This window comes from Symphalangus syndactylus, chromosome 3 (assembly GCF_028878055.3).
Source record: "Symphalangus syndactylus isolate Jambi chromosome 3, NHGRI_mSymSyn1-v2.1_pri, whole genome shotgun sequence".
NCBI classification, from domain to species: Eukaryota; Metazoa; Chordata; class Mammalia; order Primates; family Hylobatidae; genus Symphalangus; species Symphalangus syndactylus.
In genome coordinates this window covers 47,207,385-47,223,556 of record NC_072425.2, presented here as the reverse complement: position 1 = coordinate 47,223,556, position 16,172 = coordinate 47,207,385, and the positions used below count along the sequence as shown (strand labels likewise).

General features: G+C 39.4%; 2 protein-coding genes and 1 pseudogene across 14 annotated transcripts in view; 1 reads left to right on the top strand and 2 right to left on the bottom strand.

Annotated features, from left to right (window-relative positions):
- NCBP1 (nuclear cap binding protein subunit 1) overlaps window positions 1-7,388 on the top strand; it is a 38,943-nt gene extending 31,555 nt beyond the window's left edge. For all 6 annotated transcript variants that reach the window (XM_055271748.2, XM_063636183.1, XM_055271749.1 and 3 more), the window contains 4 exons: window positions 2,179-2,293; window positions 4,256-4,384; window positions 5,345-5,458; window positions 6,847-7,388. In XM_055271748.2, the coding sequence (XP_055127723.1) occupies window positions 2,179-2,293; window positions 4,256-4,384; window positions 5,345-5,458; window positions 6,847-6,960 (472 nt within the window). In that variant the 3' untranslated portion in view covers window positions 6,961-7,388. The remainder of the gene's footprint in view (window positions 1-2,178; window positions 2,294-4,255; window positions 4,385-5,344; window positions 5,459-6,846) is intronic.
- The window catches only part of XPA (XPA, DNA damage recognition and repair factor), a 47,029-nt gene that overhangs the window by 10,189 nt on the left and 20,668 nt on the right, over window positions 1-16,172 (bottom strand). For 2 of the 8 annotated variants that reach the window (XM_055271756.2, XM_055271758.2), the window contains exon 6: window positions 12,330-12,474. In XM_055271756.2, coding sequence (XP_055127731.1) covers window positions 12,330-12,474 — 145 coding nt within the window. Of the gene's footprint in view, window positions 1-184; window positions 216-676; window positions 2,615-11,799; window positions 12,475-12,657; window positions 12,690-12,715; window positions 12,847-16,172 lie in introns of those variants that run through there. The other 6 variants (XM_055271759.2, XM_055271757.2, XM_055271761.2 and 3 more) reach the window with 6 other exon arrangements.
- LOC129479136 (dnaJ homolog subfamily A member 1-like) lies at window positions 7,479-10,644 on the bottom strand (annotated as a pseudogene).

Sequence of the window (16,172 nt, the reverse complement as noted above, 5' to 3'; positions counted from 1 at the left end):
TGTCAGGTTGCAGCGTCTCTTAACGGGGACACTCTTAAGTTGAATCAAGACTAAGCCTCCCCTTAAGTTGAATCAAGACTAAGCCAGTGAAGTAGAAATCCTGAGGAAGGATCCAGACAGTTGGGAGAGAAAACTAGCAAGAGCCAGCTACGTGCAGAGTCTCAGCTAGTCCAGATGGAACTCGGGAAGGGTTCCACCTTCAGTGGGGATGGCACCTAGAATGCACACCAGGAAGTAGGAGAAATCAAAGTAGAATAAATCATGGAGGGATCCGGGAAAGCTTGGTGATTACCAAGACGCCTGAGGGATGGGGGAAAGGGGTTCTCACCACAGTCATAATCTTAGGTTTAATGCAGAAGATTCATTCTGCACTCATTCCCCCTAACGGAAAGAAAGTTTTTGCTGTTTCGTTCTAATTTGTGAAGTTCACGGACTTTACAGTTGATAGGACCAGGACAGCAAGAGTTGACACAAAGCAGGAAACTAAAGCAAATTACTTGTAAAAACATAAAAGTCCATCACAACCTTTAACTTTTCCACTGTATCTGTTACTGCCAGAGGACACTGATAAGAAATATACTGAATTGTTAGGGTGATAGGGTGTGATCTAAGGTTGTCATACTGGCCAGGTTGGCCTTCACAAATAAAGACAACAGAAAAACCTTTTCAGATTTGTAAACTCTCAGAAAACTAACCACCCGAGTATGTTTTAACCGTTGTCCTGAGTGATTTACGTTTTCAATTCGTTTTATCCTTACCGCATCACCATAGAGGAGGTTCCATTATTGTCCGCATTTTACAGAATAGGGAAGTGTCACAGAGTGCTTTATCCTGCCCAAAGTCACACAACTAAGCGCAGAGCCGGCATTCAAACCCAGGCATTCTGGAATCTGTATAGCGCTCAACAGCTCCATCTGTTTAACACCTAGCTCAAATATTTGTAACTCTGCAAACTTTTCCCTGACTATAGTCCACCCCCTCCAGAGTTAAAGTGCTCTGTTCTTTTGTCCTGTTTCCTAACATTCTAGACTTGGAGTTTTGTGAACAGATTGTTTTAGTATCTTCTACTTAAACTATTATTTGGGTCAAAATTTGTAGAAGGAAGTACAGTTGACCCTTGAACAACATCAGGGGTTAGAGACACCGACTTCGCCCCACCCACCCTACCCCCACACAGTCAAAAATCTGCATGGAACTTTTAACTGCATGGAAAATTTAACTAGTAGCCTACTGTTGACCAGAAGCCTTAGTGATAACGTAGTCGATTAACACATATTTGTGTTGTATGTGTTATATCCTGTATTCTTACAATAAATCATAAGAGAGGAAACATTCATGAAGTGAGAGTGGATCATCATAAGGGTCTTCATCTTCATTATCTTCACATTGAGTAGGCTGAGGAAGAGGAGGGGTTGGTCTTACTGTCTCAGGTGGAAGAAAACCCATGTGTAAATGGACCTGCACAGTTCAAACCTGTATTGTTCAAGGGCCAACTGTACTATTCTGTGCTGGGTTAGGAGACCTAGTTTATAGACACAAAAGTAGCTGAGAAGTTACTTTTTAAAAGAAAAAAAGAAAACAACATTTACGCAACAAACATTTTAAAGCACCCACAAAGTGATCTTAGTATGTATTTGCTAGTAAGAAAGCTGACATATAATTATCTCATTCTTAGAGCCCATCAATTGATAACTATTATCAACTAATGAGTTTCTTAAACATTCCGAGAGAATAATTGGCTGAGTGTGTGCTAGTTAAATAGTATGAAGCATGTGAAATAAGTCTCAGGTTAGGTCACCATTTTGAGAAAATTTCTACACATAGTGTTTACATTTAGGAGAGGAAAAATGTATTTCTATTTTTAATGTTAATGTCCATCATAGTTTGCCATTTCAATTCAGTGAGTATGTACCTCTGGTAAGGGATGGAAATAAGAAAAATGACTACACAGTACTGCCCTCAGGGGACTCACCTGAATCTAATGGGTGTGAAGATAGATACTTGCACAATTTACAATAAAAGACCAATTCATAAGTATTGCTGGAGAAATATGACTAATTCAGCCCAAAGGACAGAAGGCTGTATCAGTTGTTAAGAATGAAATTATAAAAGTTGAAAGGTTTTATTTTCTGTAACCATAGCTTGACATACAATAACCAAATGCCATATTTCTTTAAGATTGTTTGTTTGGGAAATTTTGCACTCTACAATTCGTAAGATGAACAAACATGTCCTGAAGATCCAGAAAGAGCTGGAAGAAGCTAAAGAGAAACTTGCTAGGCAACACAAACGGGTAAGTTTTGTGTAAACTTGTAAGTAGTTAAAGAAAATATACCAGAAACTCTGGAGAGGATTCAGAGTTCATTATCTTGATGATATTTCATTTTTTTTCTGAGCCCAAATTAATGCAGAGCAGAAATTTTTCTGAGCCCAAATTAATGCAGAAGAGGAGGAAGCAGCAGGTAGTGTCTTGTGTGCTGTTACACTGCATGATGAACCAGTTCAGGAAGCCACAAACTTCACTTCCCATAGTTCACCATCTCTGGGTCGGCCTCATGTTTGCACAAGGGAAGTAGCAGAAGGGAAGAGGACACTTGTATTTCTATAGGAGTCTCTGGGGGAAGAGGGAAAAGACTATAGATACTTAACACTTTCCCCATACTGTGAGGAGGAATGGGACAGTCATTCCCAAGTTAACAGAATACTTCTCATAGTATTAATTTAGTATTTTAGCCATTTTGGAGGGAAGCAGTGAGTGACTTAACATGATACTACTATTCATTATGAAAGTATTTTCCAGTGTTATGCATATTTACCATAATAGAAGGTGAAAAAAAAAAGTTGAGTTTAGTGCCCTATAGGAACCTTTCGCAAGTTTGAGTACCAGTCTCCATGTAGACATACCTGTATACATATGTGGATATAAACACTCACAGACCTGAAATACTGTAAGGTAAATGGTGTCATCTCATTTTGCAGATGTTATAAAGTGAGACATAGAGAAGTTAAGTAACATAGCTAGTAGGTTGCATAGCTGGTAAATGACCAGAGCTAGGTTCTGACACAGGTCTGTCAGACTCCAGAGACTTCTCTCATGCCACACTGTTTCTAGAAATGTGCTGTCCAACACAGTAGCCACTAGCTGCATGTGACTAGTTTAGTTAAATACAATTTAACATTGAGTTCTTTGGTCACACCACCATATTTCAGGTGCTCAGTAGTAACGTGTGGTTGCGGTCGTAACAGGCTGCACATATTTATATAACATTGGCCCCACTGAAGAAAGGTCTATTAGGTAGTAGTGCTCTAGAGCCTTACCTTTGAGTGGTGTTAGGAAAGGACAGTCATGTACCCATGTGTCTAGAACATAGAGCAGACCTCATAAATGGGCTATGTTTATAGAGAGAAAAGCAAGATTCTATGAAATCCGAGAGCAGGGTTCTGATAATTTTGCTTAAAGCGGAGAGGAGATCAGTAGATGGGGCCTTAGCAGTTAAGTATTACCTCGAAGAATTACCAGGCTTTCTAGGTTCAGTAATGCCACCTTCTTGCTGAAAGTACCTTGGTATGTAACACCTAGAGCCACGTTCTGGCTCTGCCACTTTCTGACTGGGTGACGCTGGGAAAGTCATCTAACCTCTCAGGCTATTCCTTTCTCTGTAAAATGGAAATAAACCATGCCTTGTTTTTCTTTTCCTTTAAAAAGAAAAAATTCTATAAACTCTTCAGAGTGAGCTGGGCGGGGGGAGGAATTATTACAGCTTTCAGGAGTATATTGAGCCCATCATTGCCAGCAAAAAGTCTTAAACAGCCCACTTTGAATTATTTTATGTCGGCTGTAGCCATTTCTAAATTATAACAAGAATGAGCAGCCTTGGCCCATAGGACTTGCCCAGTTTTTCTATATGGCCCATTAGCAGATGAGTGATTAGCAAGCTGTCTCCCTGTTGTTACTGCTCAAATGGTCAAATAGTGATAAATTGTAGCCAAGTCCCCATGTTGTTACCAAGACAAGTGCCACTAAATTTCCCTGGCCTAGATAAGAACCCATGGAATTTCTGAGTGAGAAGACAGTGTCTCTGAACCACAACAGGACTTTGAGGTATACGTGTGTGGGTGGCAGGGTGGGGGGTACTTTCACTATAGAATATAAGTCTTAACATTTGGCCAGACACAGTAAAATGCTTCCCCTGGAGGAGATTTAACACACTGGAATCTAAATGGTATTTTCCTTTTGTTCCTTTGCCTTCTGTAGCGAAGTGATGATGACGACAGAAGCAGTGACAGGAAAGACGGGGTTCTTGAGGAACAAATAGAACGACTTCAGGAAAAAGTGGAATCTGCTCAGAGTGAACAAAAGAATCTTTTCCTTGTCATATTTCAGGTATCTTGGCTTGGGACATTTATACATAAAAGGAAACAATACATTTCTTTAGTTTTTAAAAATGTTATTTTTCATTGTAAAAGGAATACACATTCATTTATAGAAGAGATTAAAAATACAAAAATTTAGGAAGGAAATAAAAGTTCACTACTCAGAGGCAACCATGTATGTCTCTGAGTTTCTCTGCTGTTTACTTAGTATTCTTGCATGAGCATTTCTCCATGCTTGAAAAAAAAAATTGTGGGTTGCTTTTTTTATATATGTCTCGTTTAATTATTCCTCCTTGCTGATCATTTTCCTTCCATGAACATTTTTTTTTTCTTTTTTTTTTTTTCCTTCCATGAACATTTTAATGCATAGATTGCTGTTAACATTTCTGATTACTTCGTTAGGATAGATTCCAGGAAGTAATATTACTAGGATAAGTAATTTAAGACATTAAAGGTCTTTATGTATTGCCAGGAAGGATGTACCAACTCATGTTATTACCAGTCTGCCTTTCTAGGTTGACTTCATGAATAATGGAAGCTGGGCACACACACCACAAAGACAGGGTGGAACAAGCAATACTTTGGGGTTTCTTTGTCATTAATTTTTTTTTTTTTTTCTTTGAGACAGAGTCTCGCTGTCACCTAGGCTGGAGTGCAGTGGCGCGATCTCGGCTCACTGCAGGCTCCGCCCCCCGGGGTTCACGCCATTCTCCTGCCTCAGCCTCCCAAGTAGCTGGGACTACAGGCGCCCACCATCTTGCCCGGCTAATTTTTTGTATTTTTAGTAGAGACGGGGTTTCACTGTTAGCCAGGATGGTCTCGATCTCCTGACCTCGTGATCCGCCCGCCTCGGCCTCCCAAAGTGCTGGGATTACAGGCGTGAGCCACCGCGCCCGGCCTGTCATTAATTTTTTTCCAAAGTATAAGATTCTATCTCTAGTACTACCTTAACTTCCTTCTCCCTTTCCAGCGGTTTATCATGATCTTGACCGAGCACTTAGTACGATGCGAAACTGATGGGACCAGTGTATTAACACCATGGTATAAGAACTGTATAGAGAGGCTGCAGCAGATCTTCTTACAGGTATGTGGGGAACTTCGATTAGATAATAAACAAACTATTCTCAGCCACAAAGATTTTTTATTAAAAAAAATCCTTGTCAAATTTGTTAGGAAGTTACATAGTACCTGTTAGACCCTTTAGTTCATGTCCGTTTGCTGCTACCATTGCTCATTAGAATATTTAGGCTTAAACTGATTCTGTACCACTTAGATTCCTAATTGCCACCCCCCCCCCAACAACCCCCTGCCCCACCTTTTTTTTGAGATTGTGTCTCACTCTGTTGCCCAGGCTGGAGTGCAGTGACACGATCTCAGCTCATTGCAACCTCCACCTCCTAGGTTTAAGCAATTCTCCTGCCTCAGCCTCCCATATTGCTGGGATTACAGGCACCTGTCACTACTCCTGGCTAATTTTTGTATTTTTAGTAGGGACAGGGTTTCACCATGTTGGCCAGGCTAGTCTCAAACTCCTGACCTCAGGCAATCTGCCCCCACCTCCCAAAGTGCTGCTGAGATTACAGGCGTGAGCCACGGTGTCCAGTCTCCTAATTGTCATTTTCTATGCTGGGGATCTTAGCTGTAATATAAAATGTAGAGGACAAAAATATCAAGAGGACAGTAATTGGATTTATAAGTCCCTAAAAAGCCAATGTTATCCAATGTTCAGTTGGTAAACTGTCCACAGAATCAAGGTAAGCTCCCTAGGGTCTCTCTGCAAAAGCAAAATGCCAGCACCTATTCTCACCTAGATTTAAGTTAAAGGTATATAGGTGAGTGGAGCTAATTCATTGTATCTTCAGACACCACTCCCCTAAATCTTCATTTGTGCATTCTAGAAGAATGATTAATGTAGAAGTCACTCTAAGTTCAATTCTTTGAGCCTCCAAGTAGGAATTCCCTCTGATTTTATAGTTACTGCCAGTTTTAAAAGCTTTAACAGTCTCTAGTCCTATAAGAATCTGAGTGTATTCATGGCTTATAGAGGAACACATAGAAAAGAGTATTTCATTTTCTGACTATCTTCCTGTCAGTCCCTGTTTGGCTGCTTTTTAAAAAGTCAATGTATTATGCCCTGATTGGGGAGAGAGCCAGCTGAGCCTAGTCTGTAATAGTACTAGCAGCAAGCAGGCACTGCTGCCACTGCCTTGAATCATGAATTCTATTTACATAGAAGTTGGTAAGAACTGGATTTTTTAAAAAGCTATTGAGCATCCATTTTTTTCATTTCTCTTTTTATTTTTTTAATGTTGGGGATTTTCAGGGGTCCATTATTCCTATCAGCACTTTTTTTTCCCCTTCCTTTTTTCATCATTCTGCAGCATGGGTGGGCTGCTGAAGGAAATGTTGAGTTCAACAAGATCGCTTATATGCTTTTTCCTGACCTAACTACCCCCTTTTCTGTGTCCACAGCATCACCAAATAATCCAGCAGTACATGGTGACCCTGGAGAATCTTCTCTTCACTGCTGAATTAGACCCTCATATCTTGGCCGTGTTCCAGCAGTTCTGTGCCCTGCAGGCCTAAGGGTCATTTTTTCCTCATGTCAAGATTTTTTTTAATATCTTAATTTGTTTTATTTTTTGATGGTTTGAATGCTTGCTTTCTTGTAGTATCCTTTCACTTCTTAAAGGAAACAAAGGGGGAAGAGGACAGTGAATAAGATGGCATTACTTTTAATTGCCCTGTAAAGCAAATACTTCCTAACGGCAGTAATGTGACTACGACCATGATGTATTATATATGTGACAGATAAAACTTCTCTGTGATCAGTTTGTTATTTTTTTTCTCCTTAAGGCACAAAATAATTGGTTTGAGGTATGTGAAACACTAGAGGTCAACCTTACATAGTATATAGAACTGATGGGTTTACCCAGCTACCCAGTAGCATAACTTCTCACAGCTTGGGGATGAATTAACATGGCTGAAATAAAACTAAAAGTATGGTTTTTAAACTTTGGCATTTCATGATTTATCATCTCACTCTACTCTAAAACTGGTGGTTTCTTACTGAAGGTGTTCTCCATTTGAAATTTTCTCTTCAAAGTATTTTTAAGTGGTGTCTTTAAGACACGACTTGTTAGTAATGAAAGTGTTACTAGTTGGAAGAGTAGTTCTCAAATTTGTGTTACTGTAAATCACCTGGGACTCTTTCAAGTTATTTTGAAATTTAAACCACCGTCTGGGGGTGGAACGCAGACATCCTCAGTAATCCTTAAAGTTTCCCCAGGTGATTCCAGGTTTGGTCACCATTATTTTAGAGCATCTACTCACTTCCTCTAGCCTTGGGGTTATTTGTCCGAGGTCTTATAGTGAGTTACAGAATACTAAAGTGGATGTAGAAGTGGTCAGATTGACTGAAACTATACCCTGAATTAGATGTGAGTTTAGATTTTGTTTATATGGAATGGAACCTGATCCAAAAAACTACGAAGTCCTGAGCTTGTTTCCTATATGGTATTGATGCTGAAATATCTACAGCAGTTTGTAAAATAATACACAAATATGAAGAATTGTCTGGCATTCCAAATTTCGAGGATTTTTAGACTTTTTTCATTAAACCTTAGAAAAAAATTACCAGTAATCCTACAACTACTGGTAGTGTTGTTGTGCATTTGCACAAAATAGGTATAATTTTTTCTTATTACATCTCAAGTTTATGATGCATTAAACATTTTGCATATTTTGATATATTTTTGCTTTGGTTTATCATACATTTTAGTGGCTACAGAATGTAGTCTGCTTAATAAATGGGAATTCCTAGAATTTTTAAATACTATACTATTTAAGACAAAATACAAAATATCCAGAAAAATCCAGGTTGCGTGGCCGGTTACTAGAGGACTAAAACCCAGGCTCTTGGCTAAATATTTTTGTTTATACTGTTTCTCCTTCCCATTGCTTAAGCACAGCACAAACTATGTAATTATATATAATTACAATTGACCCTTGAACAACATGGGTTTGAACTGTGTGAGTCCCCTTACACACGGGTTTTTTTCCACCCGAGATGGCAAGACCAGCCCCTTGTCTTCCTCAGCCTGCTCAACATGAAGATGATGAGGATGAAGACCTTTATGATGATCCACTTCTACTTATTAAATAGTAAATATATTTTTTCTTATGATTTTTTCTTTTTTCTTTTTTTTCGTGTTTCATCTTTTATTCAGGAACGAAGCACTTCTGACTCTGTTTGGTTAAAGTGTTGGGAGGTGCTTGCTGCAGCTCTCCAAACAGGAGATGGCTACACTGCTACTGGAGCTGGTGAGAAGAATGTCAATATGAACTTCTAGAATCTTTTCTCAAACTACCTTCTGTTGCAGCTTTTACATCTATCTTTAGGACTGATCCGCTCCCCATGGCCCTGGCACTCCACGCACACAGACTGAATTTGCTGAACCATTCCAGGTCCTATCTGATGAATTCTTATTTGCATTCCAGTACCTCGGCAATTGGGACAGCACTCTACTGCTCCTTTCTTACCTCCTCTACCTTCACATTTGTCACAAATCGCATTATTTTGCAGAGCCAGTTTTCTTGTTGCACCATTATATAAGTCTTCTAGGGTTACTGAGAGCTGATGTACAACATTTTTACCTCTCCTTTCTCTGTGCATCCTTCCTCCTTCTCCAAAAAACATATCAAAGATGTCCATGGGGGAGCCTAAACCGCCACCTGCTCCACCCTCTTTAATTGCCTGTTCTCCTCCTTTGTCATATAATTCCCTTTTCTTTGCATCAGAGAGAACTTCATAAGCGTGAGAAAACTGTTTAAACTTTCATTTGTATTCTTAGGATGGTATTTCAAGGCCAGTTTCCTATAAGCCTTTTTCAATTCTTCCTGAGTAGCTAAGTTGTTTCTTTCACAATCTTCTACTGCCTGTGCAGGCTGAGGCTGGTGTGTGAGGGAGCGAGAAGGAGCGCGGAGCTGTGCGCAGCTCGGGCATTTACCACTCCTCTGCCTCTCACCAAGTGTTCTGGAAAGTTCCCATGATTTTATTTTCTTTTCTCTAGCTTCATAAGAATATAGCATATGGGCTGGGCGCAGTGGCTCACACCTGTAATCCCAGCACTTTGGGGGGCTGAGGCGGATGGATCACAAGGTCAGGAGATCGAGACCATCCTGGCTAACACGGTGAAACCCCATCTCCACTAAAAATACAAAAAATTAGCCAGGCGTGGTGGCACAAGCCTGTAGTCCCAGCTACTCAGGAGGCTGAGACAGGAGAATCGCTTGAACCCGGGAGGTGGAGGTTGCAGTGAGCCAAGATCGTGCCACTGCACTCCAGCCTGGGCAATGGAGCGAGGCTCCATCTCAAAAAAGAAGGAAAAAAACATATAGCATATAACATACAAAATGAGTTAATCAACTGTTTGTTATTGGTAAGTCTCCAGTCAGCAGTGGGCTACTGGTGGTTAAGTTTTGGGGGAGTCAAAAGTTATATGCAAATTTTTTATTATGCGGGGTGTCAGCATCCCTAACCCCATGTTGTTCAAGGGTCAGCTGTAGTTTAAAATGACTCCTGTCTCAAAAAACCAAAGGATAACCTTTAAGGGATTGGTAACTTTGACTCGAAACTGCTTTGTAATCTCACAATGTACTGAAAAGTGTGGCTAGTTATGTTTGATCCACATTCTAGAGAAATTTGTAGGTTTTAATTTCTCTTGGTCCTCTCTTCATGTATAATGGTTGCTTTTAACAGCTGTTTGCTGATGTGGTCCTGCTGTGTCCCAGTCTAGCAGCTTAAGTGTATGGAAAAACTGAACTAGGAATTGAGTTTTGAAGAAATAAAGGTGTAAGAGCAAACATTCAACAGTTAACCAAAGGATAACCTTTAAGGGATTGGTAACTTTGACTCGAAACTGCTTTGTAATCTCACAATGTACTGAAAAGTGTGGCTAGTTATGTTTGATCCACATTCTAGAGGAATTTGTAGGTTTTAATTTCTCTTGGTCCTCTCTTCATGTATAATGGTTGCTTTTAACAGCTGTTTGCTGATGTGGTCCTGCTGTGTCCCAGTCTAGCAGCTTAAGTGTATGGAAAAACTGAACTAGGAATTGAGTTTTGAAGAAATAAAGGTGTAAGAGCAAACATTCAACAGTTGCTGTCCCCAGTAATGAAGTTCATACAGACAAAAGATGGCATGTCACTGTACATCATACCTTGCAATAAATATTCTGTTAAATTGTGCTGGTGCAATTTAACATGCTTTTGTCAAAGTAAACATACTGTTTTCCTAATTTATAATTATACTTGGAAATGAAAGGTGAGGAAGGGACCTTGCCAACCTATGTAGAGCAGGTTTAGCTGTTAGTGATGTCTGGATACCAGGATTGTCTTAAACTGATAAGGGTGTAGATGGTGAATAGAAGCATCCCTTAACTAGACAAATCTATTTTCTGTAATATAGTGGCCTTGGTAATACATGCTTATTAACTAGAGGTTATTATGTGCCAGGTGCTATAGGTTCACCCTATTAACTACTTCAAACAGTCCTTTGAGAGATGATTGTGCCCTCTTTACAGATAAAAACAGGCTTTTGGAGTAATTTACCCAGGGTCCACAGCTAGTAAGTGGAATTTGAACCTAGATCCAGTTGACCCAAAAGCTCCTTTTCCCCCCTACAGTGCTCTTGCAACAAACTGAACCCCTAGTTATTCTGTTGTCATCAAGCTGAAAGCTTTTTTCCCCAGAGACATCTTGCTGCCCATTCAGAATAAATTTTTACTGAGCTGTAATATTTAGCATAGCACATATCAGTCATTGAGTGTGAAGGTGTTTAAAAAAATCAAACTTGAAAAATACACAAACATTTCTGTGTAGTTGGAATTATTTGGACATGACTTGTTTTGACTTTGCCTTTCTCCAAGCATAATCTCCACTAAAGAAAAAAAAACGGAGATGTTTAAACTTCTATTTGTACAGTAGGATAAAATGTCATGTCAAACAATTTGAAAGTATCAGGTTATTTTAACTGGAATTTGTTTTTGTCAAAAAATAATGCATAGACCCAATAATTCTTTTGACAAGATACAGGAAAATTTCACTAAAGTTGATGTAAATGCCTGCAGTGATGTGAGATTGGGTTGTCACTTCCTTTCCTTAGATGTCTGAAAGCAGCATGGAAGCAAGCCTGGGACTAAATGAACATACTCCTAAGGCACTTAGGTGCATGCCTGGCACCTGGTTGGTAAGTGCTCAGTAAATGTTAGCACTGCTTACAGTAAACATCAGTGCCTTCTTTGATCAACAGTCAGATATTCAACCATGAAAACAGCTCTTTTCCATTTTAATCCAGCATTTAAAAAGCTATCTAGACTAACGTTAAGGCCCGCAATAGAGGCCCCAAGAGTACAGAAAACATGATCAGACTCATACAACTCAGTGTTTATTTCTGCTATTAGGGCTTTTTCCAGCTGTAGTTCCCCACTGTTTCCACCATCGTGGAGACAGAAATCATCCTAAAAAACATATGACTAGAACTTGGGATACTGTGGTACACCACCATTGCTGTTTGTTTCTTGGTTAAGAATCCAGTTCGGCCTTTGTTGAACCCTTTTCCCTCTACCCCAATCTAGGTTTTGCCTTGGTATCTTGTCCTCAAAATTTATAGCTGACCTACCACTTCTGCACCTACTCTAGCACTCAGCTCCCATCTCTGTTGTAAGAAAGCAATCACAGACATGACATTCTGCACACAACCAGGCCAGGTGACCTTCACTGAAACTTGCTTTTAAGCCATAACATACATAATTATTACTGAAGTATTATTTATACAAGGGTTTCATTCATCTATGAAGATGTTGCATTTTTTTTGAATTTTGAAAAGGACCAATCTAAATTTCCTTTATTTAAATAGAAAATTCTATAAAACAGGTCACTGAACTAAAACTCACATCTTTTCATATGTCAGTTCATGGCCACACATAGTACAAGTCTTCCGGTACATATCATCTTCTAGGTTTTCTTCTGGTCCGTACTCATGTTGATGAACAATCGTCTCCCTTTTCCACACGCTGCTTCTTACTGCTCGCCGCAATTCTGGAAAACAAAAAAAAAAGTCATCTTTTCACTGGTGCTATTCAGGTGAATACAAAAATCCAACTCCATCAAGCTTTCAGCCATGTACATGTGTGTGTGTCTATGTGTATTGAAACAATATATAGTTTACCCTAATTTTATAACAAAGTTGATTATACAAACTTGACACACTTACTTTCTTACCTCACTAGTTCGGCCTGTGAATCAAGTTGTCACTGGGGCAGTGTGAAACAAGAGATTCAGAAATGGTTATGTGGGTTGGTGGTATGCAAAACAGAACCATATTCAGAAGTGACTTGAGTAACACAATAGGACACATTCAGGTACGTTTGACTTCAGATAACAGAATGCCACAGTAGGAAAAGGAGTCAGCTGAAATAATTAAGAAAAAGGAGTGTTTTTAAGTTCCTGTCAGGAGCTACGTCAATAAGCATCAAGTCAAGCTTTGCAAGAAAACTAGAAAGTAGAGAACTCTACCACTATGCTGGGTATGTTTTCACCTTAGAAAAAGTGCTTGTGCAATACGACTTCAAGTCTATTGAAGTTCTTATAAGACGACGGCATTATTTTAGGAGAGGGCTAAAAATAAGAATCACAGAATATTAAGAGCTGGAAAGAACCACAGAGTTTTGATTTTAGTTCACTTTATTTTGCAGGTAGGGAAACTGAGCAAAGATAGTTTAACTGTGAAGCCAGGACACTGGTCATATTCTAATGTCTAGCTTTTTCTGCTACTTCGTGTCAAAATCATTTTACAAAGAAAATTATATTGGGTTCTTTGAAAGCAACCAAGTAAATCATATTTTAATAAAAAGCAACACTTTACATTTCTATTCTCACCAGTGATCCACCCAGTTCTTCATTATCTTTGACAGTGGCATTACCTAAGGGACAGTATGATAGCTGTCTTGTATAATCTCAGCTATAAAAATCAACATACACCAAGTAATCACATATTTTCCCTAATCCATTTTAGATCTATAAATAGTATCAAAATACTACTTGAATCTTATTTTCAGCTTTTATATCATGAGGATGAAAACAGGGCTATGTATAAGGCAGTGTTCTTACCACTTTAAATGCATTTAATCCTGACAACCCTTTAAGGTAGAATTATTCCAGTTTTACAGATGAGAAAACCAAGGCACAGAGAAGTTGTTAAGTTGCCCAAGGTTATATAGTTGATGGATACCTCTAAGCTGAAAAGTACTTCAACATTATTTCAGTGCATATACCTCTAGATAGTTTTTGGTCTGGAAGAAAAAAAATGTTCATCCAAACTCTTCATTTCTTTCAGTATGCTCTCATATTCTGAAGACCTTGGTTTTTCTAGATAAAGATCTGGAATGCCCTCCTTCCTTTAAATTTTACCTTAGGATATTTTCTAAATAAAAAGTGATATGCTAACCAGAACTCCACAGGTGCCCTCTGGTTTCAGATAATGTAAGGAAGATGTTGCCTACTTGAATTCTAATACCTGCTTTTCAACTTGGTTCTCACGTAAGACATCTGGCCACCTTATCCCACTGAAAATCCTACAAGATTTTACTGCAGCGCAATCATGCTAAACTAACTTTTCTGCCTAATTTGAACATTAGGTGTACTTAAAAATAGGTACCAAAGAAAAATTTTCTGAATACTAAAAAAAAAATACTTGTAGTAAAAGTCTGTCTGTCTAGCCATAATTGAACCTAAGGTTTTACATTGACTTTGACTTTTTCTCCCCACTCTTCAGCTAGTGTGTCAGGCTATATAATGGTAAGAATAAAGCCATATCTTTAACATTTACTAGACATTCCTGGAAAAACTTGTGCCAGAAAGTAAAGTATTTGGGGCCAGGTGCAATGGCTCATGCCTGTAATCCCAGCACTTTGGGAGGATTACCTGAGCCTGGGAGTTCAAGACCAGCCTGGGCAACACAGTGAAACCCCAATCTCTTTAAAAAAAAAAAAAAAATTAAAAATTAAAAACTTAATTTTTTTTAATTAGCCACGGTGGCATGTGCTTGTAGTCCCAGCTACTCGGGAGGCTGAAGTGGGAGGATCGCTTAAGCCGAGGAGTTTGCGCCTGCAGTGAGCCGTGATTGCACCACTGCACTCCAGCCTAGGTGACAGAGCGAGACTGTCTCAAAGAAAAAAACAGAGCATAAGGAAGTATTTAAAAATGGACAGGTTTGGGGTTTTTTTTCACCCTTCTTTCCCTTTCTGAACAATCCAGTCCTATGGAGCAAGTAAGCATCCATAGCAGGGTGAGAGAGCCCAAGAAAAAGGGCTCCCTCCAGAAGAGGAGGCAGCAACAGCAATGAGAATTAGTCACACATAGGGCTTTGATCAAGTCACTATATTAAGGATCATGGGAGCCACCAGGTTTCTCATCATCCAAAACGCCAGTATAAGTAAAACTAAAATGAACCATGAAATTTTAAAACTGGATGTATCAGTGTAAACTCAAAGTTTACATATATTTATAGACAAAGACATAGAAATACAGATACACATGTGTTGTACTAGAAAGCAGAAAGGAGTGCTGAAGAAAGGATGACAAGGCTGGGCACGGTGGCTCACGCCTATAATTGGGAGGCCAAGGCAGGTGGATCACTTGAGGTCAGGAGTTCGAGACCAGCTTGGCCAATATGGTGAAACCCCATCTCTACTGAAAACACAAAAAGTAGCTGGACATGGTGGCACATGCCTGTAATCTCAGCTACTTGGGAGGCTGAGACAGGAGAATTGCATGAACCCGGGAGGTGAAGGTTGCAGTGAGCTGAGATCGCGCGACTGCATTCCAACCTGGGTGACAGAGCGAGACTAGGTCTCAAAAGTAAATAAGTAAATAAAAATAAAAAAGTAAGGAAATGACATGTCAAAAGATACAAAAGCTAGTCACTAGGCCAAATCAGACCATTTGAGCAACAAAATAAGGACAGAAATGAACCAAAGCCACTGGAGACAAACAGAAATTAATGAATTCATACCAAGAATAAGTAAATGGGGCAAAGGATGCTACAGAATGCTGACTGCCAACTGCTTAAATGCAGAAGGAATGCTGGAATTAGAAGACAGTTCTTATAACCATCATACTAAAGACTGGTTCTAGCAAGAACCATCAATGGATGGACACTAAATCTAGGGGGATACAATTTTTTTTTTTTGCTTATCAAATCAAAATCAGAATCACTACTGAGGGCTGATAGACATCAGTGCCTCCAGATATGAGGCCCTGAGAAAAGCACATCACTTACGTACTGTCCATGACCTGAAATGCATACCCTGCATCCAACCAGCAGGACACACCAGAAACTGCCCCAAGTGAGAAGCATGTTTTGAAAGGCAGGGCAGGGAAAAAGAGGGAATCCTCCCTAACACATTTTATGAGGCCAGCATCATCCTGATACCAAAGCCTGGCAGAGACACAACCAAAAAAGAGAACTTCAGACCAATATCCTTGATGAACATTGATGCAAAAATCCTCAATAAAATACTGGCAAACCGAATCCAGCAGCACATCAAAAAGCTTATCCACCATGATCAAGTGGGCTTCATCCCTGGGATGCAAGGCTGGTTCAACATACGCAAATCAATAAATGTAATCCAGCATATAAACAGAACCAAAGACAAAAACCACATGATTATCTCAATAGATGCAGAAAAGGCCTTTGACAAAATTCAACAACCCTTCATGCTAAAAACTCAATAAAT